At 55.5% G+C, this 16,079-nt stretch overlaps 2 protein-coding genes across 7 annotated transcripts; both read right to left on the bottom strand.

Moving 5' to 3' along the window:
- Nucleotides 1-6: 6 nt before the first annotated feature.
- On the bottom strand, nucleotides 7-5,930 carry AK2 (adenylate kinase 2). 5 transcript variants are annotated; one of them, XM_078604562.1, is made up of 7 exons: nucleotides 5,688-5,930; nucleotides 2,586-2,711; nucleotides 2,244-2,354; nucleotides 1,902-1,996; nucleotides 1,283-1,355; nucleotides 956-1,151; nucleotides 7-130 (listed from the first exon to the last, which is right to left on the bottom strand). In XM_078604562.1, exons 1-7 carry the CDS (start codon nucleotides 5,805-5,807, stop codon nucleotides 117-119), a joined length of 735 nt encoding a protein of 244 aa, XP_078460688.1. In that variant the 5' UTR covers nucleotides 5,808-5,930; the 3' UTR covers nucleotides 7-116. The 5 variants fall into 5 exon arrangements, with proteins under 5 accessions (XP_078460688.1, XP_078460691.1, XP_078460687.1 ...); XM_078604565.1 differs by lacking the exon at nucleotides 5,688-5,930 and adding an exon at nucleotides 4,139-4,273; XM_078604561.1 differs by lacking the exon at nucleotides 7-130 and having other exon boundaries at nucleotides 807-1,151; nucleotides 5,688-5,926.
- Nucleotides 5,931-7,825: 1,895 nt separating this feature from the next.
- LOC144725089 (hippocalcin-like protein 1) lies at nucleotides 7,826-14,233 on the bottom strand. 2 transcript variants are annotated; one of them, XM_078604556.1, is made up of 4 exons: nucleotides 14,003-14,233; nucleotides 11,177-11,576; nucleotides 10,775-10,880; nucleotides 7,826-10,426 (listed from the first exon to the last, which is right to left on the bottom strand). In XM_078604556.1, exons 2-4 carry the CDS (start codon nucleotides 11,552-11,554, stop codon nucleotides 10,344-10,346), a joined length of 567 nt encoding a protein of 188 aa, XP_078460682.1. In that variant the 5' UTR covers nucleotides 11,555-11,576; nucleotides 14,003-14,233; the 3' UTR covers nucleotides 7,826-10,343. The 2 variants fall into 2 exon arrangements, with proteins under 2 accessions (XP_078460682.1, XP_078460681.1); XM_078604555.1 differs by having other exon boundaries at nucleotides 7,826-10,441; nucleotides 14,003-14,229.
- Between the last annotated feature and the right edge of the window lie 1,846 nt (nucleotides 14,234-16,079).

Here is a 16,079-nt window from a genome sequence, read left to right as displayed (position 1 = left end):
ATGCTGGCCAAGTGAAATGTTTATTGCTTCAGTAATGTGCAGCAATGACTGTAAACGGTGGGCAAGGAGGCACGCAGATTCATCTGCAAGGCAGCAGAGCGAGTGGAGGCTTCAGCCTAGTGACCTTGTTCTGGAACAGAAACATTTGTGCAAATTAAACTCCGAGCCAGCAGCAGCAGAGTGGTCAAGGGCGGATCTCCCAGTGCGACCGTGGCTGCTTCGTTTCACAAATCCACACCATCGCACACCCCCACAATTGTGATCAAGCACCCAGTCGGTGATTGTCAAGAGGTCATGTGCGGTCAGCTCGGAGCATAACCTCTGGGGCACAAAGACACCAAATTTACCATCCTAGTTTACCAGTCGTAAACGCACCGAATTTACCGGCCGAGTTTACCAGCCGTGCAAACCGAAACGAATTTACCGGCCGAGTTAAACGTCCGTGCAAAGACACCAAGTACAGCTAATCAGCCAAGTGCAACTTCGTGGGTAGAGATGCCGAATAGAATCTGCAGCGGCAGAAAGCAAGAGGAGATTGAGGACAGAAAGAAAGGAGAGAGGTCAGGTGGGTGACAATGCTTTCTGGGGAGAGGCACCAGCAAGAAGAAATCTGTGTTAAGTGGCATAAAACGAGTAAAATTGTATCCAATTTCCCTTGTCATGGACTGCCTCATGAGGAGGGGTGGTGTATCACCAAGAGGGGATGCCACAGTCGTTTCACCTGGGCAGTCAGCCCAGCTCTTGGAGGGTGTGGCCGGGGTCATGAGCCCCAGGGCAACAGGATGACCCGAGCTGGGTTGGGAAGAGATCAGGAGGCAGGAGAGCGTCCACAGGGGACGGAAAGAAGAGCCCCGAGCCAGACCCTCGGCAAAACCCTGATGACCCTCGGAGACACCAACCGAAGCGGGCACCTCGGACCCCACGAGACCTCAAAGGAACACGACAAGGTCTTTACTTTCTGCGCGAGCGAAGGCCGCCTGGATGCTGGCGAACACCACGTCGGGAGACTGTGCCGCGTCCACCGCGGTGTGCAGCCCACGCCGCTGATAGTAGCCGACGAGAGGGCTTGTTTGCGTGTGATACGACGCCAACCGCGACGCCAGCGCCTGCTCGTTGTCATCCGAGCGCCGGATGAGAGGCTCTCCCGTCACCTGCATCGCCACGGGGAAGAAACACGAGGCAGACGCTCAGGACACCGCAGTGGAGCGATGGACCAAACCACTCCACAGTAGCGCGAGCAGAAGAAGCAGGCCCAGAAGGGCATGGGGAGGGTGGCACTCACGTCATCACGCATGGGCACAATTGGGGGATTGAACTCCTCGTGGTAGGAGCGCCCACTCTCTTTGTGAATCAGCCTGGAACACACGACGGGCAGACAAGACAGACATTACTGGGGTCTGGCACAGCATTGAGCTGTTGTGTGTTTAATGGGAGAGTGCTCTTACAGTGTTAATGATTATGGCTGTAGCTATATTTGCGACTGTGGGATAGTGGTGATGTGGTAGCATACTGCGCTACAAATCCAGTGACCCAAGCTTAAATCCCAGCCATGGTTAACACCAGCCGCTAGTGATATCCGAGTCGCTCCTCCAAAGCATCCCTCCCCAGGTTGACGCAGCCTTAAATGAGCACTCTGCGTGGTGTGTCATCATCAGGACTAAGAATAAAAATATGGCCGGGTGTGTTGCCCACCACACCGCCTCCCCGTGCACTGTACCGGCCGTCACAAGTGCACAGCCGGTACGCTCGCAGCACTTCCCCCAACAGCCTGTGCAGGCTACGTGGGGTAAATTTATGTTTGTCGTCATAACTGTCGCTATGAATGTGGTTATAACTGGCTGTAACTATAGCGATGAACGTGGCTATGATTGTGATTTTGTGGTTGTGGATGACTCCCATACCGGCCACAGATGCGACGGATGAGCAGGGAGTCGTCCACTTGGAACTCGACGACGGAGTTGAGTTTCTCTTTCCTCTGATCTAACAAATCATCGAGCTGTGTGATACAAGCCACTTTATTATAATACTCACCCCCTCATCACATAATACAACCATTCACCACACACTCCCTCGTCACACACCCCTTGACCACACCACACAACCCGTCATTCATCACTCGCCCACTCATACCACTTACCCACTCGCCTACCTCATCCGGTCACCACACCACCTTACCCCCTCAACACACTGCTTGCCACCTCACCACGCAACTCGCCCCACTCACACAGGAGACCCCCGCTCACCATCTCGGCCTGGCGCACAGTGCGTGGGAAACCATCCAGCAAGAATCCCTTACTGCAGGCTGGGCTGTCCAAGTTCTGCTCAATCAATTCCACCACCATCTCATCGCTCACCTGCACAAAGACAAACACAGATGCACAGACACATGGACACATGGGCACGTACACAAACGTGCACACACGCGTACAACCTCATAAGTATCTGGTCATTGTGTAAACATCGGCATTAGGTAGATAAAGATGGCCACGCACCATGCCAGCCTTCATAGGTGCTTGCTAACAGCAATAGCGCCACCATCCTGGAAAGCTACTACGAGGGGTCTGTGTGTGGGAATGAGCGCCCACCAACTTTCCGGCGTCCATCGTCTCCTTGAGGCGTCGCCCCAGCATGGAGCCGCTGGACACCATGGCACGCAGCATGTCCCCCGTGGACAGGTGGCAAACGCAGTACTCCTCCGCCAGACGTGGGGCCTGGAGTGCACACACGCACACACCATATGCGACACATTTATCACAAACACGTCATACACGACATCTACTACACATCCGCAAACATAAATCATACACTATACATACATAGACATACATGATACACAGATCATCCATATAGCCTGAACAGACTGTTGGGGCAAGTGCTAGCACCTATGAAGGCCGGGACGGCACACGAGGGGGTGGGTGGCCAACACCACGCCCAGCCCCCTGTGTACCCCGAGTGGTGATGTTTACACATCCCACCAGGTACTCATTTGAGGCCGAGTCGACCCAGGGGAGACCCAGGACCAGTTTAGATTGTTAAAGGTGTTGGTGGCTGAGCGGGAATTGAACTTGGATTGCCGGGTTCGTAGCGCAGCACGCTAACTGCTCCCCACCATGATACAGTATACACACACACAGCAGATGTCATACACTACACATGGGGCGGTGACAGTGGTCGCGGGTTAACCATTTGTGGGTCAAAATCAGCAGGCCGCCGTGGTGAACGCTGTAACCGTAAGATTTAGTCATCCAGTGCGCCAACCTGGACTGGCCTTTAACCTCACGTGAATGTCCGTATATGGTGGAAGTTGGATATTTTGGGTTAAGGTTTCACAATGAGACTGTCACCCTGTAAATAATCCCACTGATGCTCTTCAACAGACTGTTGTTGGGGAAAGTTGTTTGGGTCAGCACATAAAAGTTCAACACACACCCTTGATTCACACAAACCTTCACACCCATTATGTACAGAGACAAAGATCCCCCGTATAACCTTAACAGGCTGTTGGGGCAATTATGTACACACCTTTACACACGCATTATGTACAAATTCACGCATTGTACAAACTTTCATACACATCCAGAGATGCAAACTCTCCCACAAAACATTATCACACAGCAACAGACGTGCAAATACACAGATAAGGCAGCATCATAAACACCGCAACCACCACCACCACCATTCGCCTCGGAGAGCCAGCCACGTCCACACAGCGATTGTGCCAGGCGAGGATTGTGCAACGCAAAAAACACAAACATCACCGCCATTCACCACTAAGTGGTGGCGACGTCTTCACGGCGCTTGTGCCACGCTGTGTGCACTTTGAGGCCACGTGAAGTGTAGAAGGCTCGCTGGCAGGTCACAGAACAGACCCAGGTGCCATGGGTTGACTAAGAGACAGGCTTTCACACACGCACCTTCACAAGCACACACACACAATTGTGCACGGAAAGACGCCAGGCGCACACCTTCACACACAAGACAAAGTTCCCCTTTATAGCCTCAAAATACGTTTGAGGCAAGTGCTGTAGGCGAGCACCTATGAAGGCCGAAAGGGTACACGAGGTGGGTGGCCAGATCAACGCCCGACCGTCTTTGTCTCCTTAGTGGAGATGTTTACACACAGCACTAGGTAACTGACTGAGGCCGGGTTGGCCGTGAGCTGCGCTGCCGCTCCCCGGCCCCGCCAGGGTGGGTGGAGCCGTCGTCCCGCGGCCCTTTTCCGCCGTCAGGAATCCGGCCACACAGCGTCCCCGCTGCAGGGAGGGGGCACCCGGGGCGGGGGGGGGTCCTGCTGCCCCAACCACCGCCCCTCACCGGTGACGTCTGCATCGCCCGAGATGGGACACGAATTCCAGGGCCTCCCCACCCCTCATGCCATGTCCTCGTAACACACCTCACCACGCATCCCTCTCACCCTCCCCGTAAACCCCCCCTCACCCCCACCCCACCTCACCTCCACCTCACCCCCACCTCACCTCCACCTCACCCCCACCTCGCCCCCACCCCACCTCACCTCCACCCCCACCTCACCTCCACCTCACCCCCACATCACCCCCCACCTCGCCCCCACCTCACCTCCCCTCGCTCCGTCTCTTCCCCCCCAACCACGGTACAGTTCTCACCCGCGACCTCCATCACCTCTCACGACCCTTTCTCTCCCCTCCCTTGTCGCCTCACCCCTCTTCCCGTCACCTCTCACCGTGCCCGCCTCAAACCGATACCTCCCCTCGAGCCCGAAGTCTCTTTAGCTCTCCTGAATTCAATTAAATCTCTCCGTCCTCTGATCCAATCATCACTTCATCTTTCCCCACAAACCTCTACCCTCAACCCATCTCTTCACCAAACATCTCTCATCACCTCCCCTCACCGCGACCCTTCCCCTACATTCACTCGTCAACTCACCTTCCTCTCCTCTTCCATCGGGCTCCCTCCCCCACCCTTGACCTCACCTCCCCCACCCCTGACGGTCCTCACCTCCCTCACCCCTCACCTCCCTCACCTCCCTCACCCCTGACGGTCCTCACCTCCCTCACCCCTCACCTCCCTCACCCCTCACCTCCCTCACCCCCCTCACCTCCCTCACCTCCCTCACCTCCCTCACCCCCCTCACCCACTCACCCCTGACGGTCTTCACCTCCCTCACCCCTCACCTCCCTCACCCATGACGGTCCTCACCTCCCTCACCCCTCACCTCCCTCACCCCTGGCGGTCCTCACCTCCCTCACCCCTCACCTCCCTCACCTCCCTCACCCCTGACGGTCCTCACCTCCCTCACCCCTCACCTCCCTCACCCCTGGCGGTCCTCACCTCCCTCACCCCTCACCTCCCTCACCCCTGGCGGTCCTCACCTCCCTCACCCCTCACCTCCCTCACCCCTCACCTCCCTCACCTCCCTCACCTCCCTCACCCCTCACCTCCCTCACCCCTCACCTCCCTCACCTCCCTCACCCCTGGCGGTCCTCACCTCCCTCACCCCCCACCTCCCTCACCCCTCACCTCCCTCACCTCCCTCACCTCCCTCACCCCTCACCTCCCTCACCCCTCACCTCCCTCACCTCCCTCACCCCTGGCGGTCCTCACCTCCCTCACCCCTCACCTCCCTCACCCCTCACCTCCCTCACCTCCCTCACCCCTGGCGGTCCTCACCTCCCTCACCCCTCACCTCCCTCCCCCCTGACGGTCCTCACCTGGGTCCCCTTCCCGGCCCCCGGGGGTCCGAGCAGCACCGCGCGGATCCCGCGGCGCATCTCGGCCGCGAGCCCCGCGCTGCGCCCCGCGTCGCGCTCCGCGTGAACCTGCGGCGCCATGAGGAGGTTGAGGGGGACGATGAAGAGGAGGGTGAGGAGTAGGAGGGTGAGGAGGACGATGAAGAGGAGGGCGGTGAGGAGGAGGAGGAGGCGGCGACGCGTGCGAGGAGAGGACGCGACCCGGGACCGGAAATTCCACGACTCGCGATGCACGGAACCGGAAAAACGTCATTGCGACTGTGACGTCAGTGCATGACGTCATGTTTTCTGTTGATGACGTCATCCGGCTGCGATTCGGTGACGTCATTTAACCACGTGCATCTTTGGGGGACGAGGCGGTCTCCGCGTGATCGAGACCGCGATCAGAAGTCCTGCCTCTGTGGCAGGTCGGGGGTCTCTGTGATGGGGCCCCCCTGTGCCCATGGCCCGTGGTGGTGGGGGGCTATGTGGTGGTGGTGGGCTGCGTGGTGGTGGTGGGCTGTGTGGTGGTGGGCTGTGTGGTGGTGGTGGAGTGCTGTGTGGTGGTGGTGGAGTGTGGTGGTGGTGGTGGAGTGTGGTGGTGGTGGGCTGTGTGGTGGTGGTGGGCTGTGTGGTGGTGGGCTGTGTGGTGGTGGAGTGCTGTGTGGTGGTGGTGGTGTGTGGTGGGCTGTGTGGTGGTGGTGGGCTGCGTGGAGGTGGGCTGTGTGGTGGTGGGCTGTGTGGTGGTGGTGGTGGAGTGCTGTGTGGTGGTGGTGGAGTGTGGTGGTGGTGGGCTGTGTGGTGGTGGTGGGCTGTGTGGTGGTGGGCTGCGTGGTGGTGGGCTGTGTGGTGGTGGGCTGAGTGGTGGTGGTGGGCTGAGTGGTGGTGGTGGGCTGTGTGGTGGTGGTGGTGGGCTGTGTGGTGGTGGGCTGAGTGGTGGTGGTGGGCTGCGTGGTGGTGGTGGGCTGCGTGGTGGTGGTGGGCTGTGTGGTGGTGGTGGGCTGTGTGGTGGTGGTGGTGGGCTGTGTGGTGGTGGTGGTGGGCTGTGTGGTGGTGGTGGTGGGCTGTGTGGTGGTGGGCTGTGTGGTGGTGGTGGTGGGCTGTGTGGTGGTGGTGGTGGGCTGTGTGGTGGTGGTGGGCTGTGTGGTGGTGGGCTGTGTGGTGGTGGTGGTGGGCTGCGTGGTGGTGGTGGGCTGTGTGGTGGTGGCAGCAGCAGCAGCAGCGACCCCGCTGGAGGGAGATGACGCGGCGCTGGGAGCCGCTTAGGTCGTCGTGGCCACCGACGCGGCGCCGCGGCTTTATTCCGTAATCCGCCCCGGATTGGGTCGCGATGGCCCCTCCGAGGCTCCCAGCTACACGCGAGGATTACAGACCGAGGTCGCCCATGACCCCCGCTGCGAGCCTCGTAGAACGGGACAGGGACGGGGGGAGGCGTCTACACCGCCGCCGCCACTCGGCTGATGCACAGCGGAGATTGCGAAACGCCGGTGGATGTCGAGCATCAGCTGCTGATTAGTGCGGTACGATTGGGATTAGTGTCGCTTCATAGTGCAACCGCATTGAAATACAATCTGCTGCATCTGTGGACATACATTTTGAGAGCGGGGCAGTCGAGCAGAGTAAAAAGAAATTAAATCCTTGAGCTTTGACTACGGGGGTGGCTGGGGGGAAGAAGTTTCAGACAATGGAGGCAGCAGAAGAGAATGAGCGAACTACCCCCCCCCCCCTAAATATCCACTAACAGCTGATGTTCACATCACATAGTTGATGGTAACATTGAGGTTCACACATCTGATGATTCTACAGCTGGTGTTAACATACAGTCGATGTCCACGTGTTCGCCAAGTCACTGTCCCCAGCCCCACCGTCCGCCGCTCAGCGCCGTTATTTTTAGTCGCATTGCCCCGCGCCCTTCACGGAGCAAACGTTTACGCAATTCGCTGAGCGCCCCTTGGGGGGGGGGGGCAGCTGAAGCCCTCCCATCTTCCCCACTCTCACCTGGGTCAAGCTCTCGCACTCGTCCACCCCCACTCCCCCCAGGTATAGGGCAGCGGTAGGAACAGATCGGACAAGACACCAAAGGAAAGGACAGACGGGATGAGACGAGGACCAGACAGTACAATAGTCCAGGGTGCGTTTAATGGCCACGCTGCGTTTATTGCGCCAGCGTGGGACGGAATGCTATAGAAGAAATGTTTACAAATGCTTCACTGTAAACTGATCATGCACAACACCTACCCAGCCCCCCACAACCCACACAGGTGCCCCCCACCTCCGTACTGTGTGCGGACGATACCCCTCGTGCTCTGGAACCTCCCTCGTTGAGTTATTTACTCATTCCAGGTCACAAAACCTCCAAACCACCCTAACCCAAATTCAATCCCCACAGACAAGACTTCCCTTCCACACATGGATATTGAGTGCTGTCCACTCCAGTGCAGAATCCAACAACGACGCAGGGATTTGTCCCCAAGCAGCCCGAAACACATTCTCACAGCAAACCCCATTGCGCCAAGAGAACCAGGCTTGGGGATGCCGACTTGGAGAAGAATACTGGATGAGGTTGTGGGAGTGTGGAGGGCCTTACATTACGGACATCACTACAAAAATTGTTAAAATACAAAACCACCTCCACAGCCTCGTTCTTCTTACACAGGATGGGGCCGTTCCCCATATGCATCATGGCAGTCCCACTCTTTGGCCTGGAGGCCACGAAGGTCGGCGTGGCTTCACGTGGTTCCATGCCACTCACCGTGCCCAGCACGGAGCGCCATGCCCTCTGGCACACGTGGGCTCACTAACAACTCCAAATTCACAAACAACTCCAAGTTCAATATGAAAGACCAGATTCACCGTTGACTCAAAGGTCACAAGTGCCTCAGGGCTCACCAATGATAACCAGGTTCAACAATGACACTGGGTTCACCAACGACTCCACGTTCAACACTTAACACCAGGCTCACAAAGAACCCCTGGTTCAACAGTGACCCCAGGCCAGAACGTCCCCCCACGGCACCATCATATGGTCAAGATGCGTCCCAAAGTGTTCCCTTTGCTCACATAGCCCCACACGGACACACGACCGCGACGTCACGGCAACACAAAAGCAGCGAACGGAGCTGCAGGTGAGGCCGGTGTTTGGGATGGTGGTGGGGCCTGAGCTCGGGCAGCCATTGTTCTCCCCAGCCAGCACCACCTGGCAATGAGCACCAGCACTCACTCCGACTCATCTGAACCCCGACAGTGCAAGGTGGGGCTAGTTCAGATGACAGCTGGGACGATTAGTTGATCAAGTGAATTGATTAAACGTCGTCTGTGCTGAAGTGACACACGTGGAAACTGAGATAAACATTATTCCAACTATGTTGGTATTGGTCGAGTAATGGGACTGGTAATTAGGAGAGAAATTGATTGATTACTTAAATAATCGGTTATCCCAGCTCAAGTTCTGAGCTAGCCGTTTAAGACAGCAATGCTTTCTGGGCCCTTTATCAAGCGAATCAAAAAAGGCAGCAGCAGCAGCCACTCTCATAACCTCCACTGGAAGAGTAATTATAAATAATCTCTTGAAATTGAACACATTAGGAATGTGAGCAGCATCCGCCAAGACCCCACAGGGCTAGAGGCGTCATTTGGATTTCCCCGGATATCCCCCGTGCTGGAAGTTTCAGCATCGCCCGTGCCACCTGCAGCTCCTCACGCTGCTCCCTCAACACGAAACGGATACACGCGCAGGCAAATTACACTCACACACCTAAGACAACGCTATCGACTGAACCTCAGGACTGCCGAGGACAAGTAGCGGTGGCTGAGCAAGCACTTCCTGCTCCACCGGATGCTACCGTGGTCCCGCCGGGGCTGTAAGAAGCAACCAAAGTGGTGGTGCCACCCAAGAATGGTGCCTTTAACCCCCACCCCCCCTTCCCGCCACCGCCCAGATATTCAGGGAGTGTCCCGCTGTGGTGCGTGGACACCAAGTGTCGCGTGGTGCATGCATAACACGGAATGTCATTTGGTACCCAGAGTATGCTGTGGTGTGTACAATACATGCGGTGTGGGTGTAGTGTGTCTGGTACATGCGGAGTGATGTATTCAGGAAATGTCGTGTAGCGCATGCATATTGCGGAATATATCATTTGGTATACACAGTGTGGTGTGTGGTCCACAATGTGTGTGGTACCTGTGAGTTGTGCGCCGACTGTGGTAATGTGAGGTTTGGTGCATGACATACATCAGACATTGCGCGGTGAGTGTGGTACATGTGATGTGGTACTTGAGGTGTGATGTTGTATGTGTTGAGATACATATAATGTGGAATGTTTTACGTCACACGATACGTGTGGCGATGTGTGGTGCGATACACAGTGGAATGTGTGATATGGTACACAGGGTGTGAAGTGTTTGGTGTGGTACACGTGGGATGGTATGCAAGGTGTGCTGCGCTATGTGTGGTGTGGTAGCTGCAGCATTGTACACAAAGTAGGGTACGATGCGCGTGGTGTAGCATGATGATACATGCGGTGCGATTGGTACACTCATTGTGGTACGTGAAGTGTGATATGGTAAGCGAGGTATTGTGAGGTACACGGGACGTCACGTGCTCCGTGCTTTGGTGCCGCTGGATGAGCGCTCGCCTCCTCAGAACTGTGTGGCGCCGGACGGGTCGCACTGCAGCAGCCGAACAATGGAAGGGTCATTCTTGGCTCCAGCAATGAACTCCTCTAGGGAGAGTTTGCCTGTTGCACACAGACACCCAGTTACAAACCAATAGACACACCAACACACAAACAGCAATACACACACCAATACACAAACAGCAATACACGAATATAAACATTAACGCACCTATACACACACACCAACCCACACATAAAAAAAGAGCGACAGGCACGTACACACACACACACCAATAATCACAGACCATCACAAGAGTGCACTCATACTCTGACACAGCGGTTTTGGAAGGGGCTGCCCACTCAACTAAGCAGCTGAGCCTAATCCCTCATACCGCATTGAGGCTGAGTGCAAGGGCTGGGGGGTGGAGCATGTGTGATGTCACTGCACCATACCGTCGTGGTTCTTGTCCATCTGCCTGAAGATCTTGTCAGTGCGTTTCTCAGGTGTCGACTCATCCTCCGGCATCTTCATCACGGAGGAGACCATCTTGTAGATGGCCTAGAGATGGATGTAGTGTGCAAGAGAATCCCACAAACACTGACTTAGACGACATCACCACCTGCACCCACCACCCCCTCACCTACATTACCTCCATCTCCATTACATCCATTCCCACCTTCTTCACTTCCTCAGTTACAACCCCCCCCCCCCCCTTTACCTCTTCTGCCTCACCACCCAGATCACTCCCTCTCCATAACCTTCGTATTCACATCCATCACCGCCTCACCTATACCACTTAACGTACACCCTCCTCACCACCTCCACCATCTTTCTCACTGCCGCCGCCCACTCACCTGTACGATCTCCAGCATCTCCTCCCGACTGATGTAGCCGTTGCCGTCCAGGTCGTACATGCTGAAGGCCCATTTGAGCTTCTGCTCGAGCTTGCCGCGCGACGTCACGCTCAGCGCCACGATGAACTCGCGGAAGTCGATGGTGCCGTCGCCGTTGGCGTCGAAGGTGCGGAACACGTGTTCGGCGAACTTGGATGCGTCGCCGTACGGGAAGAAGTTCCCATAGATCTTCTTGAACTCGTCCACCGTGAGGCTGCCCCCTGGACAGTCCTTGAGGAAGCCCTTGTACCACTCCTGCAGCTCCTGCTCCGAGAACTCGGTGCTCTCCCGCAGGTCCTGCAGCGCCTCGGGCCGCAGCTTGCTGTTCTGCTTGCCCATGCTGGCCCCAGCCCTGCACCTCCTGCTAGGAGAGAGGGGGACACCAAGGGGATATCAGAGCACATAGGGAGTGGACAACCACGGTCGAGACCACGGGGACACCATGGCATATCAAAGGGATAGCAAGAGGATGACCATGGGAATGATCATGCGGGGATGTCAAAGGAAAAAACGGATAGCAAGTCGATAACCATTGAGAAGACCGTGTGGGCACCACGGGGATAGTAATGACAAGGGGACTCCCACAGAGAAAGAAAAGGTTTGATAACACGGGGACACCATGGAGACAAAAGGGGACAGACAGGATATCAAGGGAATATCACGGGGACACCATGGGGACAAAAGGGGACAGACAGGATATCAAGGGGGCACCATGGAGACAAAAGGGGACAGACAATATATCAAGGGGATATCAAGGGGACACCATGGGGACAAAAGGGGACAGACAGGATATCAAGGGGATATCACGGGGACACCACGGGGACACAGAAGTACTATGGGACCACAAAGTGTAATAAAGGAGCCATGATTCACCAGTCTGGGTTCCCGCACTCACCGGGTCCACTCACTCACTGGGGTATGCTGACTCAGTAGGTCCACTCACTCACTGGGGTATGCTGACTCAGTGGGTCCACTCACTCACTGGGGTATGCTGACTCACCGGGTCCACTCACTCACTGGGGTATGCTGACTCAGTGGGTCCACTCACTCACTGGGGTATGCTGACTCAGTAGGTCCACTCACTCACTGGGGTATGCTGACTCAGTGGGTCCACTCACTCACTGGGGTATGCTGACTCAGTGGGTCCACTCACTCACTGGGGTATGCTGACTCAGTGGGTCCACTCACTCACTGGGGTATGCTGACTCACCGGGTCCACTCACTCACTGGGGTATGCTGACTCAGTGGGTCCACTCACTCACTGGGGTATGCTAATTCAGTGGGTCCACTCACTCACTGGGGTATGCTGATACAGTGGGTCCACTCACTCACTGGGGTATGCTGACTCAGTGGGTCCACTCACTCACTGGGGTATGCTGACTCACCAGGTCCACTCACTCACTGGGGTATGCTGACTCAGTAGGTCCCCTCACTCACTGGGGTATGCTGACTCAGTAGGTCCACTCACTCACTGGGGTATGCTGACTCAGTAGGTCCCCTCACTCACTGGGGTATGCTGACTCAGTAGGTCCACTCACTCACTGGGGTATGCTGACTCAGTAGGTCCACTCACTCACTGGGGTATGCTGACTCAGTAGGTCCACTCACTCACTGGGGTATGCTGACTCAGTGGGTCCACTCACTCACTGGGGTATGCTGACTCAGTAGGTCCACTCACTCACTGGGGTATCCTGACTCAGTGGGTCCACTCACTCACTCACTGGGGTATGCTGACTCAGTGGGTCCACTCACTCACTGGGGTATGCTGACTCAGTGGGTCCACTCACTCACTGGGGTATGCTGACTCAGTAGGTCCCCTCACTCACTGGGGTATGCTGACTCAGTAGGTCCACTCACTCACTGGGGTATGCTGACTCACAAGGTCCACTCACTCACTGGGGTATGCTGACTCAGTGGGTCCACTAACTCACTGGGGTATGCTGACTCACCAGGTCCACTCACTCACTGGGGTATGCTGACTCAGTAGGTCCCCTCACTCACTGGGGTATGCTGACTCAGTAGGTCCACTCACTCACTGGGGTATGCTGACTCAGTAGGTCCACTCACTCACTGGGGTATGCTGACTCAGTAGGTCCACTCACTCACTGGGGTATGCTGACTCAGTAGGTCCACTCACTCACTGGGGTATGCTCACTCAGTAGGTCCACTCACTCACTGGGGTATGCTGACTCAGTAGGTCCACTCACTCACTGGGGTATGCTGACTCAGTGGGTCCACTCACTCACTGGGGTATGCTGACTCAGTAGGTCCCCTCACTCACTGGGGTATGCTGACTCAGTAGGTCCACTCACTCACTGGGGTATGCTGACTCAGTAGGTCCACTCACTCACTGGGGTATGCTCACTCAGTAGGTCCACTCACTCACTGGGGTATGCTGACTCAGTAGGTCCACTCACTCACTGGGGTATGCTGACTCAGTGGGTCCACTCACTCACTGGGGTATGCTGACTCAGTAGGTCCACTCACTCACTGGGGTATGCTGACTCAGTGGGTCCACTCACTCAAGGGGGTCCCTCAATCACTGTGATATTGGTAACCTCACTCACTCAGCCGGGTCCCCTCACTCAGCCCGGGCCCTCACTCACCGGGGTCCCCTCACCGGGTCCCCTCACTCACCTTGGTCCCCTCACCGGGTCCCCTCACTCACCTTGGTCCCCTCAGCGGGGTGTGGGTCCCCTCATCGAGTCCCCTCACTCACCGGGTCCCTTTACTCAGCCGGGCCCTCACTCACCGGGTCCCCTCACTCAGCGGGGTCCCCTCACTCACCGGGGTTCGGCTCCCCTCGCCTCCCCCGCCTTCCCGTGTCTCTAGGCCCCGCGCCGCCTCCGCGACCCCCCGAGTCTGCGAAGCCGCGTTCTGCCGTGCGCTCGAGGGGGTGCTGAGGGGGTGCTGAGGGGGCTGAGGGGGTCGAGGGGAGAGGGGGACGAAAGGGGTCCGTGGGGATCGCAGGGGTCGGGCTCCGCGCTCTGGGATCAGCGGCGGCGATTCCATGGGGCGGGGCCAGCGGGCGGGGCGGGGCCAGAGGGGCGGGGCGGGGCCAGAGGGGCGGGGCCAGAGGGGCGGGGCGGGGCCGAGCGCGTGACGTCACGGGGATGGGACTGTCCGAGATCAGTAATCAGAATCTTCAGACTGGATGGATAATAATCATAATCACCACACGTGATGCATCATAATCCTCACGGAATAGTTAGACTAACCGAGTCGGTCAATGATATCAATTGTAATTCGATCAAACGACGAATGGATGCACGATCTGGTGAATGAGTGGGTTAATTACTCCGTGAATGAATAAGCTGGTAGAGATAGAAAATGTTTCATTTAGTGAATGAACGAGTTTATGAATGCGCAAGTGGAAGAATGAATATGCTGGTGAATGAATGAGTTCTGGAACAAAGTTGTAATGTTACACGTGCTTGTGAATTTTAAATGGAGAGAACGCCTACCTCAGGGTCACACCGTGCTCTCCACATACTCGCACACAGGATGAAACCTCAAACCGTTTCTGCAAAATACGTTTATTGGAACACATCCCATCCCGATGGCAGTATCCTGTCCAGACACATCCCAGCTCGGGACAGTCCCAAGAAGTGTGCCCAGCACGTGTGGTGCACTGGGCAGCACCGAGGGCAGCCCCCAGAGTCGCTGCTCCTGCAAGGTGCCACCGGCCCAGTGCCACGGAGGGGCTTGCAGAGCACACGAGCGGATGCGCTATCATGGCGAAACGGGCACATTCTCACCAAAGATCATCTATTCGGGTTTAGTTTGTTGCTCTTCAGCCGCACCTCCGATTCGTGCAATTGGCTACATATGCATGTTGAACTTCTTTCGCACTATACGTTGCCAACTGTGCTAATTGGAGGTGTGCGAGGGAAACTAAACACAAAAAGCAGTTATTTCGCATGGATGGTGCAAAAGAAGTTCATCGTACATACCACACGTGTCATTTTACGTCGACTGCCACTGCACGCGAAAGTCTGGCTCCACACATAGCGCAGCTCCACAAAGACAACAGTTCCACGTGGAGGATTGCTCCATTAAGACCTGAGGTCAAATAATTATAATAACCAATTGCTATCACTGTAAATAATTGTAATGTTTCGATTTAAAGCTTTCGTGACTGCAGGGATTCATCTTCTTGGTTCTTTCGGTAAAGTCACGTAGAAGGGAAGTAATAAAATAATAAAAATAAAACATAATAAAACAATTCTCACGACGTTTCGGCCACAACGCAAGCAGCCATCCTCAGGCGAAGAATGAAACACCCCAAGCTTGGAGCGTATATTTAAGCTGGGTTAGAGGGGGGGAGGTGGGAAGAAGAGCGCCTAAACAAAATAATTTGCATATCAAGAGGAATTCAGCATATGGAAAATGCGTAGGAGGTGGGCGGGGGGGGTTCCAAATCAATACTATGCCCGTGCATTATGCAGGATTAGCAGCATCAAAGGGGGGGGGGGAAGGGGGGGAGCATTAACAAAGGAAAGGAATGTTAATAGTATGTAGCTGTAGTTACTAAACAACCACGTAAAAAACTACAGTATAAACTGCATGACAAACTAAAGTATAAACTACATAGCATCATCAGTAAACTTACTATACTCTACAATAAGCTGAGTTACTAACAGTAAGTAATACATGAAAAATTCTACGTTGTAAAAAATTATATAATAAGCTTCCATCTAAACTTTATTCTCTTACATCACACGCGTCTATACCGTACTATATACTTCCATAGGCAAAACCAACATTAAATTACATACTGTATTGCTATAAACCACCCTATACCTTATACATTTTTAATATAACACTATGTATTATTCTACCCACCCTAATGTGTATCAAAATG

This window comes from Lampetra planeri, chromosome 22 (assembly GCF_965212315.1).
Source record: "Lampetra planeri chromosome 22, kcLamPlan1.2.h2, whole genome shotgun sequence".
NCBI classification, from domain to species: domain Eukaryota; kingdom Metazoa; phylum Chordata; class Hyperoartia; order Petromyzontiformes; family Petromyzontidae; genus Lampetra; species Lampetra planeri.
This window is presented reverse-complemented; position numbering and strand designations above follow the sequence as displayed.

Bases quoted from the DNA above. Each gene is read 5' to 3' on its own strand.
- AK2 (XM_078604561.1), bottom strand. From the start codon at position 5,807: ATGGCGCCGCAGGTTCACGCGGAGCGCGACGCGGGGCGCAGCGCGGGG. The intron at 1,356-1,901 runs GTATGGGAGTCA...CGTGTGTTCCAG, and splicing joins ATCCGTCGCATCTGTGGCCG to GCTGATTCACAAAGAGAGTG. The intron at 1,152-1,282 runs GTGAGTGCCACC...GTGGCGATGCAG, and splicing joins TTGTGCCCATGCGTGATGAC to GTGACGGGAGAGCCTCTCAT.
- LOC144725089 (XM_078604555.1), bottom strand. From the start codon at position 11,554: ATGGGCAAGCAGAACAGCAAGCTGCGGCCCGAGGCGCTGCAGGACCTG. The intron at 10,881-11,176 runs GTGAGTGGGCGG...ATCCATCTCTAG, and splicing joins AGATGCTGGAGATCGTACAG to GCCATCTACAAGATGGTCTC. The intron at 10,442-10,774 runs GTATGGTGCAGT...TGTGTGCAACAG, and splicing joins GATGGACAAGAACCACGACG to GCAAACTCTCCCTAGAGGAG.